This window comes from Manis javanica, chromosome 2 (assembly GCF_040802235.1).
Source record: "Manis javanica isolate MJ-LG chromosome 2, MJ_LKY, whole genome shotgun sequence".
NCBI classification, from domain to species: Eukaryota; Metazoa; Chordata; class Mammalia; order Pholidota; family Manidae; genus Manis; species Manis javanica.
This window is the reverse complement of record NC_133157.1, coordinates 20,659,137-20,676,324: the sequence shown is the minus strand read 5'-3', so window position 1 is coordinate 20,676,324 and position 17,188 is coordinate 20,659,137. Positions and strand designations below refer to the sequence as shown.

Genomic DNA, 17,188 nt, shown 5'->3' with positions numbered 1-17,188 from the left:
AAATAGTAAGGTACACACAGAGGACAGGCAAAGCAATGGAAGAACTAGACAGTCTAAGAAGAGATCCAAATAAATAAATGGAAATATAGAGTGTGACCTGGACAGTCTTCCCAAAGGTGACTGGGAACTGGCTTATCATTTGAGGAAAAAAAGTTACTATGTAAATTTAGCTTTATATCACGCATCAAAACAAATTCCAAATGGCTCTAAGTTTCAGTGTGAAAAGGAAACTACAAAGAAGCTTTAGAAAATAGTAGAGAATAAGGAGTGATCTGATTTCAGGTGGGGAAGGCTTTTCTTGGCATGACCAGAGGCAGAAACTATAAAAGAATCAATAGATTTGATTACATGAAAATTTAAAAGTCAAAAAGAATACCAAAAAGAAAATTAAAGAGTAAATAACCTGGGGGAGGGATTTGTAATACGTAGAACAAAATATTAGGATTATTAATGTAGGCAAACTATTAAATCAAGAAGTAGTATAAGTGCAAAGGTGTTAAAATTCCTCTGAAATCCACTAAAATGAACAAAAATTTATACGAAAATTTATCTGCACCAAAACCAAGCAAAGGTCCCCAACTTACACTATAAACCTCAAGCAAATGCAAGGAATTTGCACACATAAATACACATTAAGGCACCATGGCGGTTCCTTTCTAATCTTCAGGACCTGCCCAGAGTTCATGCCACCCACTGTAGGCCTGATAAACTGAAATTGGTGACAGTGGAAAAATGGTAGCTCCTGCTGCAAGTCATCAGATATCACAGTCTCCCTATCAATAAAGTTAAAAGACTCGGCCTCCCAGGGAGAAGGAAATTCATCTTCTCATCTTTATATCCCTGTCAGCAGTTAACACCGGTCTTACAGTACATCACCAATCAATAAGTATTTGCTGAATTAAATTGTTAGTCTCAGTATGCCTCTCCCCCACTTCAACTGCACACAGAATCCCCAATATTTAGGCATCTGATATAAAGAAACTCCTGCATCACGAATATAAGAAAATAACCCACCTAGCCCATTGTCCTCTGGGGTGTATCATCTTGTCCCAGGGGGGCCTAAGCTGGGATACAGATGCTTTCAGTGAGAGGAGCTAGGAGCCCACACAGCCATTTACTTCGCGGTTGGGGGTTTGATCTGGAACTAGAAAGTAGTCAGGAGATTTCTGGGTATGAGAGGACTAGGTGGCCTGTGGAGGTGTGGCAGGGCCTACATGCCAGCTCCCTGGCCTGACCTAACACAGGTCTCCAGATGTTAGAGAACCATGAAAGGCTTTGAGAGAATCTGGACAGAGAGGGCAACAGCTGGGACAAAGGTCAGTCACTGTCCTGACGTCTGGTGCAGCTCTGTCCCCGTCTCCCGGGAGTCAGGGGACCAATAGGAGTAAGTGCGGCACCCTGGAACCAGCCTGAGGAGAGAGGGTTCTCTCTGGGGACACAGCAGGGCACCGTCTATGGCTCTTTGTGGGTAGCTACCACGCAGGAGAAGCCTGCAGCAGAAGAACTCAGGAGACCTGGTCCTCCCCACACCTTCCGGAGGATGCCTTACAGAGGAGGGGAGATGTCAGAGGCAAAGGCTTGGTGGCTGCTCTGCAGGGGGAACCAGGGCCCTCCTGACTGGACTTCCCTGTTCAAGGAGCAGTCTGATAATGCTGCCGGGACACAACTTGTTTTTCCGCTGTTTTCCTGAACCTCTGAAAAAGTACATTTTTCTTTTTCCTACTATGAATAACAAAGTAGAGATGGGAAATTTCCCATATAACGTCAGCCTTGGTACTGAAGTAGACTTGGGAAGGAAATACTCCCTTTACAGCTTTCTTCCCCGTTCTCCTCCAGCATTCTCGGCTCCAGAACAAACACTGAACCCCAATGATCACCATGTTGTAATACGGTGGTTTATCTTTACATTTACGCATGCACTTGCTTTCTCTTTCTCTCTCCCCCAACCCCCAAGTTTCCCTCTCTGGTTCTCCCTTTCTCCCTGTAAAAAGACAATTTTGCCTGCAAGTTTTTTGACTTGGCTAGAAAATAGCATAACCAGTATGTGAAAGCTCTTCAGACTCTCTGGGTTGACATCAAGGATGAAAGTTTGTTCTTCACCCTGTCCTAAAGGGAGTATAAAATGTGGTGCTTTTTTGAAGAACTCAGATCAATGGGCTCTACCTGAGGGAGCCTGTCAGCCAGGCATCCAAAACACTGAGACAGTGTGTCGGCGTCCCCACGCCTCTCACCAGCACCAGCACCCTCCTCCGCCTCCACTGCCATACCTGCCTCTGTCCCTCAACAGTCCTGGAACGTTCACCCTCCTCTGAGGTCAGCAACATATTTAAAGCACTTGTTTTCACCCTGTTCCCATCCGTACATAAGACTTAGTTCAATGTAAGACACCCAGAGGGGAAATTCCACTCACTTTCCTTCTCGGAAATCAGCTGCCGCATTTTCCAGGCCCAAATCCCTTGCCTTGCATTTCTGGTAAAATTCAAAAGTTCACGATTTACAGAAAGCCACATTTTAGGCAACCAGGCATTTCTCCTCACAGCAACATGTAAGATTCTCATTTTTCCCTTTTATAAAAGAGAGGGTTTGGGCTTTTTTTTTTAACCCTTTCATAAGATCTTAACAAAGTGAATTTTCACACTTTTCTAAAATTGCACGTTCTTTAAAGTAGAGTTGGAAAATCTGCAATCAAGAACTTGAACAGCTTAAGGGTCTCAATGAACTTAAACAGCTCAACAGTGTCCCCTGGTGGACATGAGCCCAGACACAGGGCACTTGACAAAACAAGGTAGAAGTGTCTCCCCAAGTTGAAACTCCCTCTCCCCGGCTCAAAAAATATGAGTTTATTTGAATCGGCGATCCAAACCGTCTAAGATAACAACGACCAAAGAATAGGAGACTGATATAGCTATTCATTTTAATAAGTCGCCACGGAGAGGAACGTCCAAATTGAACATTACTTCTCTTTCCAACCCAAAACTTGGTGAATTCTTTTTGGTCCAAAGCCTTTCTTAACTAACCAGGCATCTCCTCTATACCAGTACCACCCAGTGGCCATTTCAGGATCAGCCCTCATATTCGCTCGTTATATAAATATCTCATGTGTTATGTGCTAGCACTGTTCTTATATGTCGGGGGTTCAGACAAAGATCTCTGCCTTCAAGGAGCTCCTATTTCAGCACAGCAGAAAGAAAGTTTTAAAATACAAGTTTTGAAAACAGGCTCTAGAAGGAGATTCAAGCAGGGTAAGTGGATAGAGAGTAATGGGGTAGAGATGGGGAAGTTATCTTTGGAAGGATGGGCAAGGAGAGCCTCTCTAAGGTGATGGCATGTGAGCAGAGACCTGAATGATTATAAAGAAGCCATGTGGAGGGAGTGTTCCAGGAAGAATAAACAGCACATGGAAAGGCTTGGACACAAAAACAAGTACGACCTATTTAAAGAATAGTAAGGAGGGGAGGGAAGCAGCTGACGTTCAGAGAGAGAGGATAGCAGAGGGAGATGAACTGAGGGCAGGCAGGGGCCAGACTACACACTCCGCAGTAAGGAACTGGGATTCCGTTCTAGCACTAATGCAAACGCGATGGACAGTTTTGAGCTGGGCATAATCATATGCATTTTTAAAAGATCACTCTGACTCCTAAGTGACCTTTTTCAAGTTATGGTGACGATTAAGACTTGGCATGGTGGGCAGGGTGAGGATAGCCAACTGTGAAAGCAGGGAGACCCATTAGAAAGTTACTGCAAGGGTCCAGGCAACAGGTGGCTGGCTCGGATCAGGCTGCTGGTGGTGAAGGTGAAAGTGGGGAGAAGGGGTTGGATTCAGAATATTTTTTGGAAACAAGCCAACCAGGCGTGTTGATGACAGAAACTGGCAGTGAGGAGTAGAATCAATTACGACTTCGTTTTGGCTAGAGCTGGCGGTGGACAGGAATGCCAATAACTGAGCCAGAGATGCCTGGGTGGGAAATGGATTTGAGGAAGAGAGAGCCAAAGCCCTGTTGGGTTTGCCTACTGGATGTTCAATAGTTTATATTCAGGAGATGGGTGAATATGTGAGCCTGGAGCTCAGAGGAGAGACTGGGGCCAGGATATATATTTGGCAATCCTCAGTATACAGGTAATACTTGTAGCCATGCCTGGGAGAGATCACCAAGGCAGAAAGGGAAGACATAGAAGAAGAAGGAAGTGGAGAATGCCTGGGGGCCAGGGATTAGGGTGCTAATGAAAGCAGGTGCAGATGGTGCAGAAGACTGAGAAGGAGCGGCCAGCCAGGCAGGAGGAACCCAAAGCCGACAGGAACGGTGTTTCAAGATGGAGCAAATATCCAGTGCTGCAGAGAAAATCAGGTAAGAACAAAATTGGCCAGGCCAGTGGATTTTTTTCAAGATGGGGACACTTTTAGTAAAGCAGTGAGGACAAATGCCTCCAGATTGGAACCAGATAAAGAGAGGATGGGAGGTAAGGCATCTCTACACAACAGATACTTCTTTCAAGGAGCTTCACTTTCAAGGGATGACTGAAAAAAGTAGCTGGTGGGAATATGGGGTCAAAAGATGAGTATTTTTTCTTTGATTTCACCAAAAGAGGAGATATTACAACACGCTTTTGTAAATATGAGGCTGATTCTATGTTGGAGATAAGTGATGATTATGAGGAGGGATGGGATCCAGGGGACCAGCTGAGTCACCTGGGGAGTGGGGACAAGAAAGAAGACCGAGTAGACGGTTCTGCATGCAGGTCGCAACGGAAGATCTGCGAGCGGCAAGTCCTCCCCTGATTACTGCTGAGTGCTCAGTGAGATGAGAAACAGGAAGCTAATGCTCGGGGTGTTAGCTCAGACTCGAGGGGCAGGGGTACCACAGATTTGAGGAGATACAAGAAAAGGAATAGAAAGTGACTGTGCCAGGGGACTAGCGATCACTTTTCCCTGAAAGGAGCCTACTCTTCAGGCACTTGCAACAGAATGACAATTAAAGATGTTATTGAGCAAGAAACAGTGGTAGGAAAAATTCTTGTTAAGTATGATGTATTTTACATATTTCAAATATCCAGAAAGAATTTAACCAACACTCATCCACACGTTATCCTAATTAGTTGTTCATATTTTGTACTATAGCTTTTTAAGAAATAAAACACGACACTCCCAGTGGCCTAGTATCTCTCTCCGATTCCATGTCCTTCTCCCTCTCTCTCTCTTAAGGTTCATCACATAATGATAGAAGGCAACAGTGTTCCTCTGTATCGGGGCCTGTCTATAGCTCTGTGGTGACTTTATTCACTAAAATGCTGTTACTCAAGATTCACCTGTTATCTGGGTTGTCAGGGAGATGACTGCAGGAAGTCCAGAGGACAAAGCCTGGATGCCGACACTGTAGTTGGTCCCTGCGCGCAGGTCCAAGCACATCTCTGGAGCCCGGCTGCTGGTAGTGATATTAAAGGTCATTTCCTGGACAAATTCCTTCTGATACCATCGCTGGCCCTGAACGTGGAACTGAAACATAGAAAAGTTCACAAGATGAATCGCTGGCTTGAAAGGCTCTCAACACCTGGATACTGACCCCTTCTCATGAGCTCTCTTGCCCTTAACTCTAAAGTTCCTTCAAAAAGTGAAATACAACAGTAAGCAAATATTACAGTTGAGATACCATAAATAGTGTAGTTATAAGAGTATCAGTATAATAAATATGTTTTAAAGTCAAAATGCACAAAAGGCCACAGCCCTGATAATGACAAGCCTCCCTTTGTTTTCGCACATACAGTGCATGTGCCCAACGGGAATGTCTGCTGGCAAGACTGCGGGGCCCAGGCCAAAGGACATGGGCCTAGAAAGAAAATTAAGAATCTGAACTCAGGCTTCTCCAAAGCAGGACGACTGAATTAGGATACTCCTAGTTGGTCTGGTAAAACCTGAGGAGGGTTTTTCTCTTCTGCCTGCCCCCTTCTGACATTACCTGCACTTTCCTGGATCATCCCAGCCCTTGGGCCAATAGACAACACTCTTCTTTCCACTTAATTTAGTAGCAACTTAGCTCATGGTCTTTACCTTTCTTACAACCACACTAGCTTCCAGAGTTCCTTTGACTCTCTAGGCAACACATTCAGACCCTGGTCAGAGACACTGGTGTGGAGAGACCCACACATGCAAAAGCCCTTGGATTCCTTCCACGGATCCTGCCTGAACATCGCCTCTGCATCGGGTTGTGTGCACAAAGAAACCTCCGTGGCTTTCACATCAGTTCCCAAGGTCTGTCTTCAAAAATGCATCATGACTTCCCATGCTCTTGCTTCTCATGCAATTGTCACTATAAATCTTCCTTTGATAACAGCAGCTATATAAGCAGATTTTTAGGTTTGTTGGTATTTTTTTAAACCTCTCACACAAAACACATGTAGAGTAACTTGCAGTAACTTACTAAATACATCTCCTCTGTGTCAGCTGTCTTCATGCTTCTCCATCTCAAGCAGGTTTCATTAAATATTGAAATGTTACCAATGGTCTGTTTTACTGTAGGGGGAAAAGAATGAGAAATCAACATATTCCATACAAAAATACTTGCTTTCAATTGAACCATTTTCCAAGGTCAAGCTTTTACATAGGAAGATTTCAGCAGTACTGTAATTTAGAGATGAGTGGTTGCAGCCCAAGAAATGCCACTTTTCTATTTATGTGAACTCAGTCCTGATGAAAGATTTAAGATCAAAAGAGGACCCTCCTAAAAATTATGTCTGTCTAGCACTGTAAACTTCCTTGGTTTACTAAGCAAAAACTGCAACTCCTTGTCCTCACCATAGACAACCTCATTTGTACAAATAAGCATCCATTTGAAATTCTGAGTTGAGAGTAACACTTTCACAGAGAACTGAGAACTGCTCCTTGAGAAACCGAAAAAGTCTCTCTCCAGCAGACGAGCCTCTCACGGGTCCCTCTTGGTCTGGGCTTCCTCATCTCTTCTGGCCAAAGAAGCATTTGTTAGTCTCCGCTCAAGTTCACGGTATTCAATCCAGAAGGCAGTTTAGATCTGGTATGGTGTAATACAGAGGTACATTCCTCAAGCTTTTTAAAATAAAGACTAGTTATTCAAAACTGATATGAAAGTTACTTCTTTCAACCATGACCCCTGTCCCTAAACAGGAAACAATATAACAGTCTTACTAAGAAGTTTCATAGGATTACTGTGATGATGAGTAAGTCATAAAGACAACTCCCCAAAGAACCTGGAAAAAAGAAAGTCTCACAGGGGCCAAGGCTTTATTGCATAAGCCCTGGCCTGACAGGCTGCCAGGAATGAAGCCAAGTCGGTAGATGTGACCCCTCTTTATGACTGGGCAGCTTTGCCCAGGGAAAACCTGTTCCACAGGTCACAAGTTATACTTCAAATGTTGTAAGACAGAGCAAGTAAGAATGTATAGTTAATCCAGGATAACAACCTCACTGCCAGGTGCAGGAGATGGTTTCAGAGATAAGTAGTAGGGGGCCAAGGAACCTCAGGTTTATGAAACTTTCAAAAACCAAATAACTCTAACACTACTTAAACAGCTCCAGACCACACAAAAAAGGTGGAAAGCTTCCCAATTCATTCAACGTGACTGGATGATCCACAATACCCAAACTACACAAGGATGATACATCCAATCACTAAACACACTATGCCAAACTCAAGTATTAATATAAATCCAAAATCCAAAATAAGTAAAAGCAAATAGAAGTCAGCAGTACATTCAAAGAATAATACACTATGACCAAGAGAGAGATATTCCAGGAATATAGAAATGATCATTATTGGAAAAGCTATTATTATAGATTAAAAGAGAAAGACCATACAGTTACATTTATAATCATAATGGTTAATATATTTAATATACATTCTTGGCTAAAAATCTTAGTAAGCTTAGATTTAATTTGATAGAAACCCTTAATTTAAAAGAGAATTCATTAAAAACTACCATACTGAGTGGTAAAACAATGAGGCAATTTCTAGTAAAATTAAGAACAATACAAGGATGCATAGTCTCATAGCTATTATTTAGCATTAGTCAGGAGATTCTGGACAATGCAGAAAGAGACGAGAAAAAAAAAGAGCTATAAATACCAGGAAGAAAGGGAACAAATGACGCAACCACCAGTAAATCTAAGAAAATAAACTGAAAAACAAATATGAAGTTGTTTGAAAACAATAGAAAAATGAATACAAATAATAGAGTTTGGCAAAGTGCACCCAAATACAAGAACATAGAAAAGCTAATAGCTTTCTGTGTATCTGCAAGAACAAGTATATGGTAGGCTGAATAACAGCCCCCCAAAGATGTCCACACCCTTGTTCCTGGAATCTGTGAACATGTTACCTTACATGGCAGATGGACTTCGTAAATGTGATTAAGATAGATTATCCTGCATTATTCAGATAGGCTCAAAGTAGTGACAGGGGTCCACAGAAGAGGGAGACAAGATCAAGGTTAGAGAGAAATTAAAGGAGGAAAGCAGGGATTCAATTGATGAGCTTTACAGGTGGAAGACAGGGCCATGAACCAAGGAATGTAGGCAGACCTAAAAACTGGAGAAGCCAAAGAAATGGATTCTCCTCTTGAGCCCCAGAAGGAATACAGGCTTGCTGACACCTTACTTTTGACCCAGCAAAACTGATTCAGACTTCCTACCTCCAGAACTACAGCGTAGTAAATTCATGTTGTTTTAAGCCACTAAATTTGCAGTGATTTGTCATACTAACAATAGGAAACTACAACTAATAAAATACAACAGAAAAATTTTAAGATTCCTATTCACAAGAGAAGAAACCACAAACATTAAATATCTATAAATAAATCTAACTAGAAATATCCAAGACTTACATTAAGATTTTTTAACAATTTTTTTCCTTAAGGACATAAAACAATAGAGAAATGCCACATCCTTGAATGAAAAGATGCAAAAGTGAAAAGACATCAATTCTTCACAATCTATAAATGGAATGCACTTCCAGTGGCAATTCCAACGGACCTTCCTGGAACCTGGTAAACTCACACTTCATTCAGTGAATATTTAGAAAGTTCTCACCATGTGACAGCATGCTTTAGGGCTGTGAATTCTGTTTCCATGCTTTTCTACATACATAAAAACTCTTTGTTTCAATGTTAAATCACAATGTAACCTTTTTGAAAAAGCATTAATAGGTGATTAAACCCAAAATGTTCAAAGTACCACTTATGTCCATAGCTAAATAAATGCAGCCACACTATGAGCAGTTATGGTCCATTTGAAGCATACAAGGGTAATTAATGACAATTACACTCATGGCAGTCACCTGAATGTCTAACAGTTGTGAGATTTCATAGATATTAAAATGTGAAAATATGTGCATTTGAGAATAAAATAATACTTGTTAACAAATACAAGCTATATATGTTATTATTAACTTATATGCTACTAACAGTAGCATTGTTTGTAATAATAAAAATTTTAAGGGGAAAAAAACCCTAAATATCCTTACAGAATGGATAAGTTAATAAATGAGTGCACCTTCACGTAGTGGAATACTAGGCTTCCTTCAAAGAGAATGAGAAGACATTGTATGAACTGGTATGAAAGTATGTCCACAGAATATTTTAACACTAATCATTTAAAAGTTAAATAAAAAGGCAAAATTTAGAATGGTATGTCTATAATGATTCCATTTTTTTTTGGAGTATATACACACACATAAATGCACATGTGATGCTACGGCAGTTGTGGTTCTGCAATTCTTCTGCTCACAGGAAATGTCTCTGGTTAAGTTCAGTTCCATCTTAACCAGAGAGCAACTCTCACTCTAGGTCCCCCTCCCTCCATTCAAGGGGCTTACAGCTTGAACTACAGGGAGGCTGAACGCACGAAGACTTCACTGGGAAGAAAAGGATCCCTTAGTCCCTTCCTGCTCTGCTCTCTGATCCTTTTTTAAATACATGTCCTGTCCCTCGTCAAATATTCCTTCTCTGGTCCATTTTTAGTGGTCACTCTGCCTCATCTCTCTCTCCTTTCCCCACCCAGAAGGCCAGTCTAATCCAGAATCCTGAAGCTGAGAAACCAGACCGACAAGAATACCTCAAGGAGGAAAAAATTCGGTTTTTAATTCATCAAATTCTTTGCAACTTTGTTTCTGCTTCATTAATGTGAGCAAGCAACTCTGGGCAAAATCAATTACTTCCTCTGTGCTCCCAGAGTGCCCAGCAAATACCTCAGTTACACTTTATGCACTGTATTATTACTGATCTTTGTCTGTTGCCCCTTTGAACTGAGAGCTCCCTGAGGGGACAGGCTATGTCTCATTCATTTGGTACTTCTAGCATCTGGGCAATGGCAAGCACAGCCTTCCCAGTTGTTTAAATGTAAACAATCAGCATCAAGGAGAAAGCTAAGCAACTGATATCATATAGACCCAATGGAATACAGGTACTCTGAATAAGACATGGTTTCTGCCCTTAACATGTATTTAATCTAGAAGAGGAATTACACCTTATATTAGTATAACAAAAAATACAAGGGACTATTCAATAAATGTCATAAGGTAAATTTAAGTAATAGTTAACATTTGATAGATGCTTATCGTGTGTCAGGGATTGTGAGGGTTCTCCATAACCCACTGAGTCTCACAACAAACCTACCATGTAAGTATTGTTATTCCCATTTTAGTTAAGGCAGTTTAGGCACATAGAAGTTAAGTGACTTGCCCCGAGGCACAGAGATGGTAAGTAACAGATTTGAGGTTTGAGTTTCAAGAGCCAGCCTGACTCCAGAGTACCCGCACCAAACTATTCTACTTCAACCTGAAATAGAGTATGGGAATTCAGAAAGGATGAGACTTACTTTCAGCGGGGGAGACTGTAGAAGAAGAGACGAAGGGAATAGAGGCAGTAAAGAAGAGAAGAGAGGGGATTCCAGGTGGAAGAAATAGCATGGACAAAGTCATGGGGGTGGAAAAGTTAGCACTAAATTTATTACAGAGTTCCAGTATGTTCAATGATAATGATGGCCCCTTAAATCCGAATCTCTCTACACATTCTCCAAAATACTCTTCAGCTCAACAAGAAGAGCAAATGAAACAACATAAAACCAATATTATTATCACAGCTGGAAGACAGAGAACACTACACACTTTAAAATACCTTTTAAGAGACAAATAAATACCAAACTCCAGCAAGGCCACCCCTCAGTCCCCCCACGTGTCATCGTCCAGAGTGAGAGGGGTCTAGAAGAGTATGTGAAAGAGAGGAAGGGAACAAAGGGGCCAACAGTGAGCTGGATTCACTTCCAGGAAGAGAAATGACACCTAAGTATGAAAATACTGAAACAGAGATCTGCTATAGCAAAGTACTGACTGCAAGCAAAGGATGAAAAGAAAAGTCTAGGAGACTTCAGGTAGTGTTATGATAAAGGCATTGCTTCTGGGAAATAAAAGGATTAAAAGTAAGGAATTGGTGTCCCTTGGAAACTAAGTGGTGAAACTAAGTGGAAAAAAGAAAAGCAAGGGGAAGATGCATGATCCTACAAGGCAAAAGAGAACCCAGAAATAGAATACACAGTTCAGCCCCAAAAGAGTAACAAAATATCCTTTAAAGAAATAACACTTCCTTGGATGACAGAAGAGGGCGCTCTTAATCTAGAAATCTAGCTTAAACCATCATCCTAAACTACCACCTCTGACTTTGGGATTAATAGACAAAAATAGTGTTCATTAAGAAAAAGAAGAAGAAAATTAAATCAAAACAATTCAACTTGTGCAAAACCACATTTTTTAAAAATCCCACAAACTAGAGAGAGGGGGGGAAAACCTGTAACACAATAAACTGAAATAAGCACTGGGAGTATGATGAAAACACCTTGAGTCAGAAATTGAAAAACTAAGAAATAGAAATGGAAAAAAAGGCAGGGAGAAACATGAAAGAAAAGTGAATTCAAGAAGGAAATAAAAGGAAAGGAATCAGAAATAAAGCCAAAATGCCATGGTGCCCAAAGGATAGACCAGAATGAAAATGTAAAAAGGGACATTGAAGAAATAGAAGAAAACAAACAAAAGAAAAAAAAATGAGATTAAAAAAAAGTAAATAGTTCAATGGAGCATAGGCAAAGATCCAACATATGTATAATTAAAGTCTCTAAAAGAAGAGAAAAACATTAAAATAGCAATAATATTTAAAATTATAAACCAAGATAACTACAAAAATAAAAAGAACTGAATATAATTACTGAAAGGGACCACCCATACCTGAGACTCATCCAGATTAATCAACCCTAAAACTCACCCAAGTAAACCTACTATACTTTGAAGATGAAGAAAAAATCTTCAGCACCTCCCCTCAAAGAAATAAATAAGATCCACAGACAAACAAATCAGGCTGTATCAGACCTCAAAATCTGCAGAAAGAGCAATCCAACAAAATAACTAAATTTTAAGGAAACAAATCAAGAGAGTGTGAACTGAGGTTTGTATACCCAGCCAAGTTATATTTCAAGTACCAAGGCCATCAAGAAATAATTTTAAACATGCAAGAACTCAGGGAATACCATACCCTTGAAGAACCTACAAGAAGCTGAGCTTCATCCAGGAGGTTACTGGGCAAACTTTAGCAAAGGACTGGTGATGAGCATCTGATGTATGAAATTGAAGCTCTAGGACTAAACTAAAGGTGGAGCAAGGTAGAAGAATAAAGTATGTCTGATAAAGTAGCATATGTCTGATAAAGTAGAAATAAGACAACTGAAAAATTGAGAGAAGGAATAAAGAAAAAGGAAAATAGAACAGACTAATTTGAATGTCATATAGGCAGTAAATGGAAATTAAAGTATGTCATTAAAAACATTAAGAAAAATATACATAAACCTTTCTTTTAAAATGTATATATACATAAACAGGAAAGAAAACACACCACATAAAGAAAGAAATACAGAAAATACAAGTAATACATGTAATTGTTACAACATAAAAATAATAGGACAGAATTGAGTCCAAACATATCAGTCTTACCAATAACTATAAATGGGTTTAACTAACCTATTAAAAAATAAAAAGATTTTCAGTTTGTCTCACAATGCAAGATCCAACTATATGCTGTACACTACAGGGACACCTAAATCAAAGTGATTCAGAAAGGCTGAAGTGACAGACAATAGTTCAGCAGAAAGATGGATGCCATAAGACAGCAGGGGTTGTAATCCTGATATAAGTAGAGTTCAAGTCAAAAAGCATTAAGTATGACAAAGAAGGACACTTTTTAATACAAAAAGCTAAAACTCACCATGACAATATCTTTACAAAGCAAAAGAAATCATAAGAAAGGATATAATAGATACAAAAGCAGAAATTAGTGATGTAAAGCAAGGTGGAACAAATTTTTTCTATGGAGGGTCATATACTAAATGTCTTAGGCTCTCTGGGTCAGACAGTTCTGTCACAACTACTCAACTCTGACTTTATGGCACAGAAATATTTTCCTTGCTTATATGACAGTATGTAAATGAAGACTTGGCTATGTCCAATAAATCTTTATTGTACGAACATTCAACAGGTCAAGTTTGTCCCACAGGCCATAGTTGGCTAATCCCTGATGTAGAGGAGAAAAAATTGTAGATCTAATTAATAAAATGAAATCTTGATTTTTTGTAAATAATAAATAAAACAAACTGCTAGCTAATTTAGTCTAGAAAAGATGAAGGAAGGGAGGAAGGGGGGAAAGGAGGGAGGGAGGGAAGAAAGAGGGAAAAAAATCATTGAAACAAAGGAAATTCAGCAAGTCAAACTACTTTGCAGACCATTATGTAAATAAATTAGAAAACATAAATGAAATGGGTATTTCCTAGGTAATACAGTTTGCCAAAATTGATGCCATTACACAGAAATGGCTTAAACAGACAAATTTTCATTGAAAAATTGAGAAAGCTATCAAGAACTACCCCACAGCAAAGCTTCATGCCCACATTGTTGCACAGGGGAATCGTACCAAACTATCTGGTAGACCAGTTAGTCCAAATGCTACATGAATTGTAATCATGAAGGAACCCTTTCCTATAATGAAGGGCACAAAAATGAAGGAAATGTTTCAAATTCTTTTAATGAAGCAAAGAAAGTACTAATGCTTCAATCTGATAAAAATGGTACAAAATAAAAAAGCACGATAAGCCAGTATCACTTATGAAGACTGGTGCAAAAGCACTGAAGAAAATACTAGTGAACAGAATCCAACACCATATAAAATATAATACACCATGACCAAGTGGGATTTATTTCAGGAGGAAAGAGAGAATTGGACAGAGAGGGAGACATGAACAAGAGAGAGAGAAATTTGAAATTATATCAAATTAAAAAGGAAAGTTACAAGGAGATAAAATAAAAAAGAGTATCTTATAGTTAACTTTCCTTTGCATTGTATTAATGGATATTTTAAGCCAAGAAGTAAGTGATTTTTCTCTGATTTCAGCCTAACAGATAGCATTCTGGGAGCCTCTTTGTCTATACACATGATTAGAATACCGCGGTCCTGAAAGGAGGCCATGAAGCTATTACCTCCAGAGCCATTTAGGACCCATTCAGTGAGGGGCTCCATTCTAAATACGTTGCCTTTATTTACCTAGTGGGTATGATCCTACCTAGCTGGATCTATAATGCCATTTTAAAAAGAATAACTATTTACTCTGCCTGTTCTGGCTTTTTACAAATGTCTGGATATCCCATGCAAAATAAATGCCAATTTCCAGCCTGACCAACTGTAAGAATGAGTTTCTCAGGCTGTTAGTTTATAAGACAATCAGGCCAACTTCAGACATAACTCTGCTACCAAAGAATAATGTTCTGGTTATCATTTTGTGGGAAAATATCAGAAACAATGTTGCATTATTTATGGTCTTTATCATCCTCCACTGGACTTCGATTCTGTGAATAGGAATCAGTTATGGAGGCAATTTTATCAGGTCAGCAAAGATCTTAAATTATACATGCTGTTAGAAAACCTGCATCATAAACCACCTTAATATTTAGGGCTCTCTACCAGGGAATATAGGGAAGACTATTCTGTTCTGCTTCTTTTGATTTTTTTAAAATCTACCAACACTATTTTAGAAGGCAATCCTCTGCTAAAGAGAACAGAAAAGCAAACCTTCTTATTCATAAATGATATGGTTTTAAAAACTCTAATTAGAAGCAGCCTAAATAGATAGTTGGCTTTGCAAAGTAAATATTTTCAGAAAGAAGAATGGCTACAAATCAATTATTTTGAAGGCAAGTTACTATTTTTATAACTGCTCTATAAACAGTGGTATTATTTTATTATCCCTTAGTTGTCCTTGATGTTCTCAAACAGTTTATTTTAGAAGGAACAAGAGGCTATATAACATTGAAGTTGGGAGTGTTAGTTGTTTTATTGAAATTTTCCTTAAGGCAAATTTAGTATCTGGTTACAAACTACCATGAAATTTTCAGGCTAAAAGTATGTGATCATATTACATGGAGGGGAATTTGGGGGGTCCAAGCACCCATTCATCCATACAGAGCAGATTCAAATAATTCCCTCAGCGCGTCTCCCTAGGCTCAGCCCTGCTAACAGAGGTGGGCACTTCTGTTCAGGCACAGGTCCCTGTCATTCAGCTGCAACACAGAACAGCTGTTCCTGAGGACTGATGGAGGAGAAGACTCAAGCCCAGTGACACCAGCCATTTATCACATCTGAGAGAAACAATACTTAGGAAACACTGCTTGAGAGACATGGTCTCAGGCCATTCCTCTGAATAATCTAAAACAGTCCTACCCCTGAATCAAGCCAGATCAGCAGAGCACAGACATTTTTAAGGCATCTTTCCTCGTCCACCCCACACTGAATGGTGCTTTTCCTACACTATAGCAAGCCATGTTGACAGGCAATATAAGAAACTCATAAAACCCTCATAAAATACTGCTCAGACATTGTAGCATTAATGAAACCCCCTGGAATCAGAAATTCCTATCTGATCATTGTGTTGAAAAGAATTGTACTTTTCCAGGAAACATAGCTTTGCTGTAACCACTGTAATGACTCCCTTTCTGACTAAATGGATCAAAAACTTAAACCTAGATTTGTGAGCCACTAATGAACAAATAACTAGGCTACAAGAACATGAATTATTCTTAACCTTATTCCTACATCTTTTTTTATGTCCCTGACTTTGTTTTCATTCTTCTTTAGCTTACCTATCTAACTTATTTCCTTTTATTTTATATACCCCACACAGGTCACCTAAAGTCTCCCCTAGAAAAAAGATGGGATAAGAATAAATATTCTTTTGTTTTAAGAAATTCTTTATTTAGTATCAATGTAATAAATCACAAAGGAAAAAATCAATAATATAGACTGCACAGAAACCTAAAACTTTTATGTCAAAAACTTCACAACCAAAACTAAAAGAAACTATAAAACAGAAATGTTTGACACAAAGAATTACTGTATGAATAGACTGTATTATCAATGAGAACACAAAATTGAATAAACAAATGAAATAACGATGGTAAATAAATCAGTCAAGAAACTTGAATGTAGAATAAATGAATTTGAAGGTACCTAAAATTGCCTTCCTAACGTAGACCCCTAGGACTAAAATGGACCTTCCCTATTCAAACCTCTAACATTGCTGAGGTCAATTACCTTGCTCAAGTGTGTTAAAGGTAGCTATTTACCTTTCTTCTCATTTGCATAAAAGGAGGGACAATTCTGCCTCTCTCTACTCCCTACTCACTAATCCTCAAGGAAGAACAGTAAATATGTAATCTGAATATGTAAACTACCATTCCCTGGGTCACATTTCCTAGTGGGAGGAGTTCATACAGTACACGTCACTTCCCAAACAAGTTGCAGATTCATGTTCTCTGGGACCTGCCTGAGCTCAGATACATGGCTTGTATATCCCCAGTCTCCAAGAGGTTAAGTAACCAGTCCCTGCTCACTGCCTTTTCCTCGGCTTTTCACTCCTGGCTGAGACTGGGCAGGCCGGGTGAGATTCCCTCGCAGATCCAGTTGCACATGCCACCGCGGGAAAAGGGAATAGGAGCTCCCTTTGGCCCCATATCTAAGCCTCACTTTACAATGTAACTTTTACTGGAAACTCTGTGTTGGGAGGAGTTCCTGGGAACTTGCCCAGACACTAAAGTTGATACTTATTCATCAGTCTGTGAAAAGGAGGGACAAGACTCAGTCT

General features: G+C 39.6%; 1 protein-coding gene and 1 long non-coding RNA gene across 14 annotated transcripts in view; one reads left to right on the top strand and one right to left on the bottom strand.

The window, feature by feature from the left end:
- SUSD1 (sushi domain containing 1) overlaps positions 1 to 17,188 on the bottom strand; it is a 163,717-nt gene that overhangs the window by 77,166 nt on the left and 69,363 nt on the right. For all 12 annotated transcript variants that reach the window (XR_012126747.1, XR_012126776.1, XR_012126748.1 and 9 more), the window contains 2 exons: positions 6,414 to 6,505; positions 5,305 to 5,491 (listed from right to left, as the gene is read on the bottom strand). Coding sequence is in view for 9 of the 12 variants with exons in the window: in XM_073226163.1 (XP_073082264.1) it covers positions 5,305 to 5,491; positions 6,414 to 6,505 (279 nt within the window). In the remaining 3 variants the exon portion in view is untranslated. The remainder of the gene's footprint in view (positions 1 to 5,304; positions 5,492 to 6,413; positions 6,506 to 17,188) is intronic.
- Positions 3,270 to 6,489, top strand: LOC118974147 (uncharacterized). Of its 2 annotated transcripts, XR_012126777.1 has the most exons (3): positions 3,373 to 3,539; positions 4,111 to 4,346; positions 5,201 to 6,489. It is a non-coding gene; the product is annotated as an uncharacterized lncRNA (long non-coding RNA). The 2 variants fall into 2 exon arrangements; XR_005063760.2 differs by having other exon boundaries at positions 3,270 to 4,346.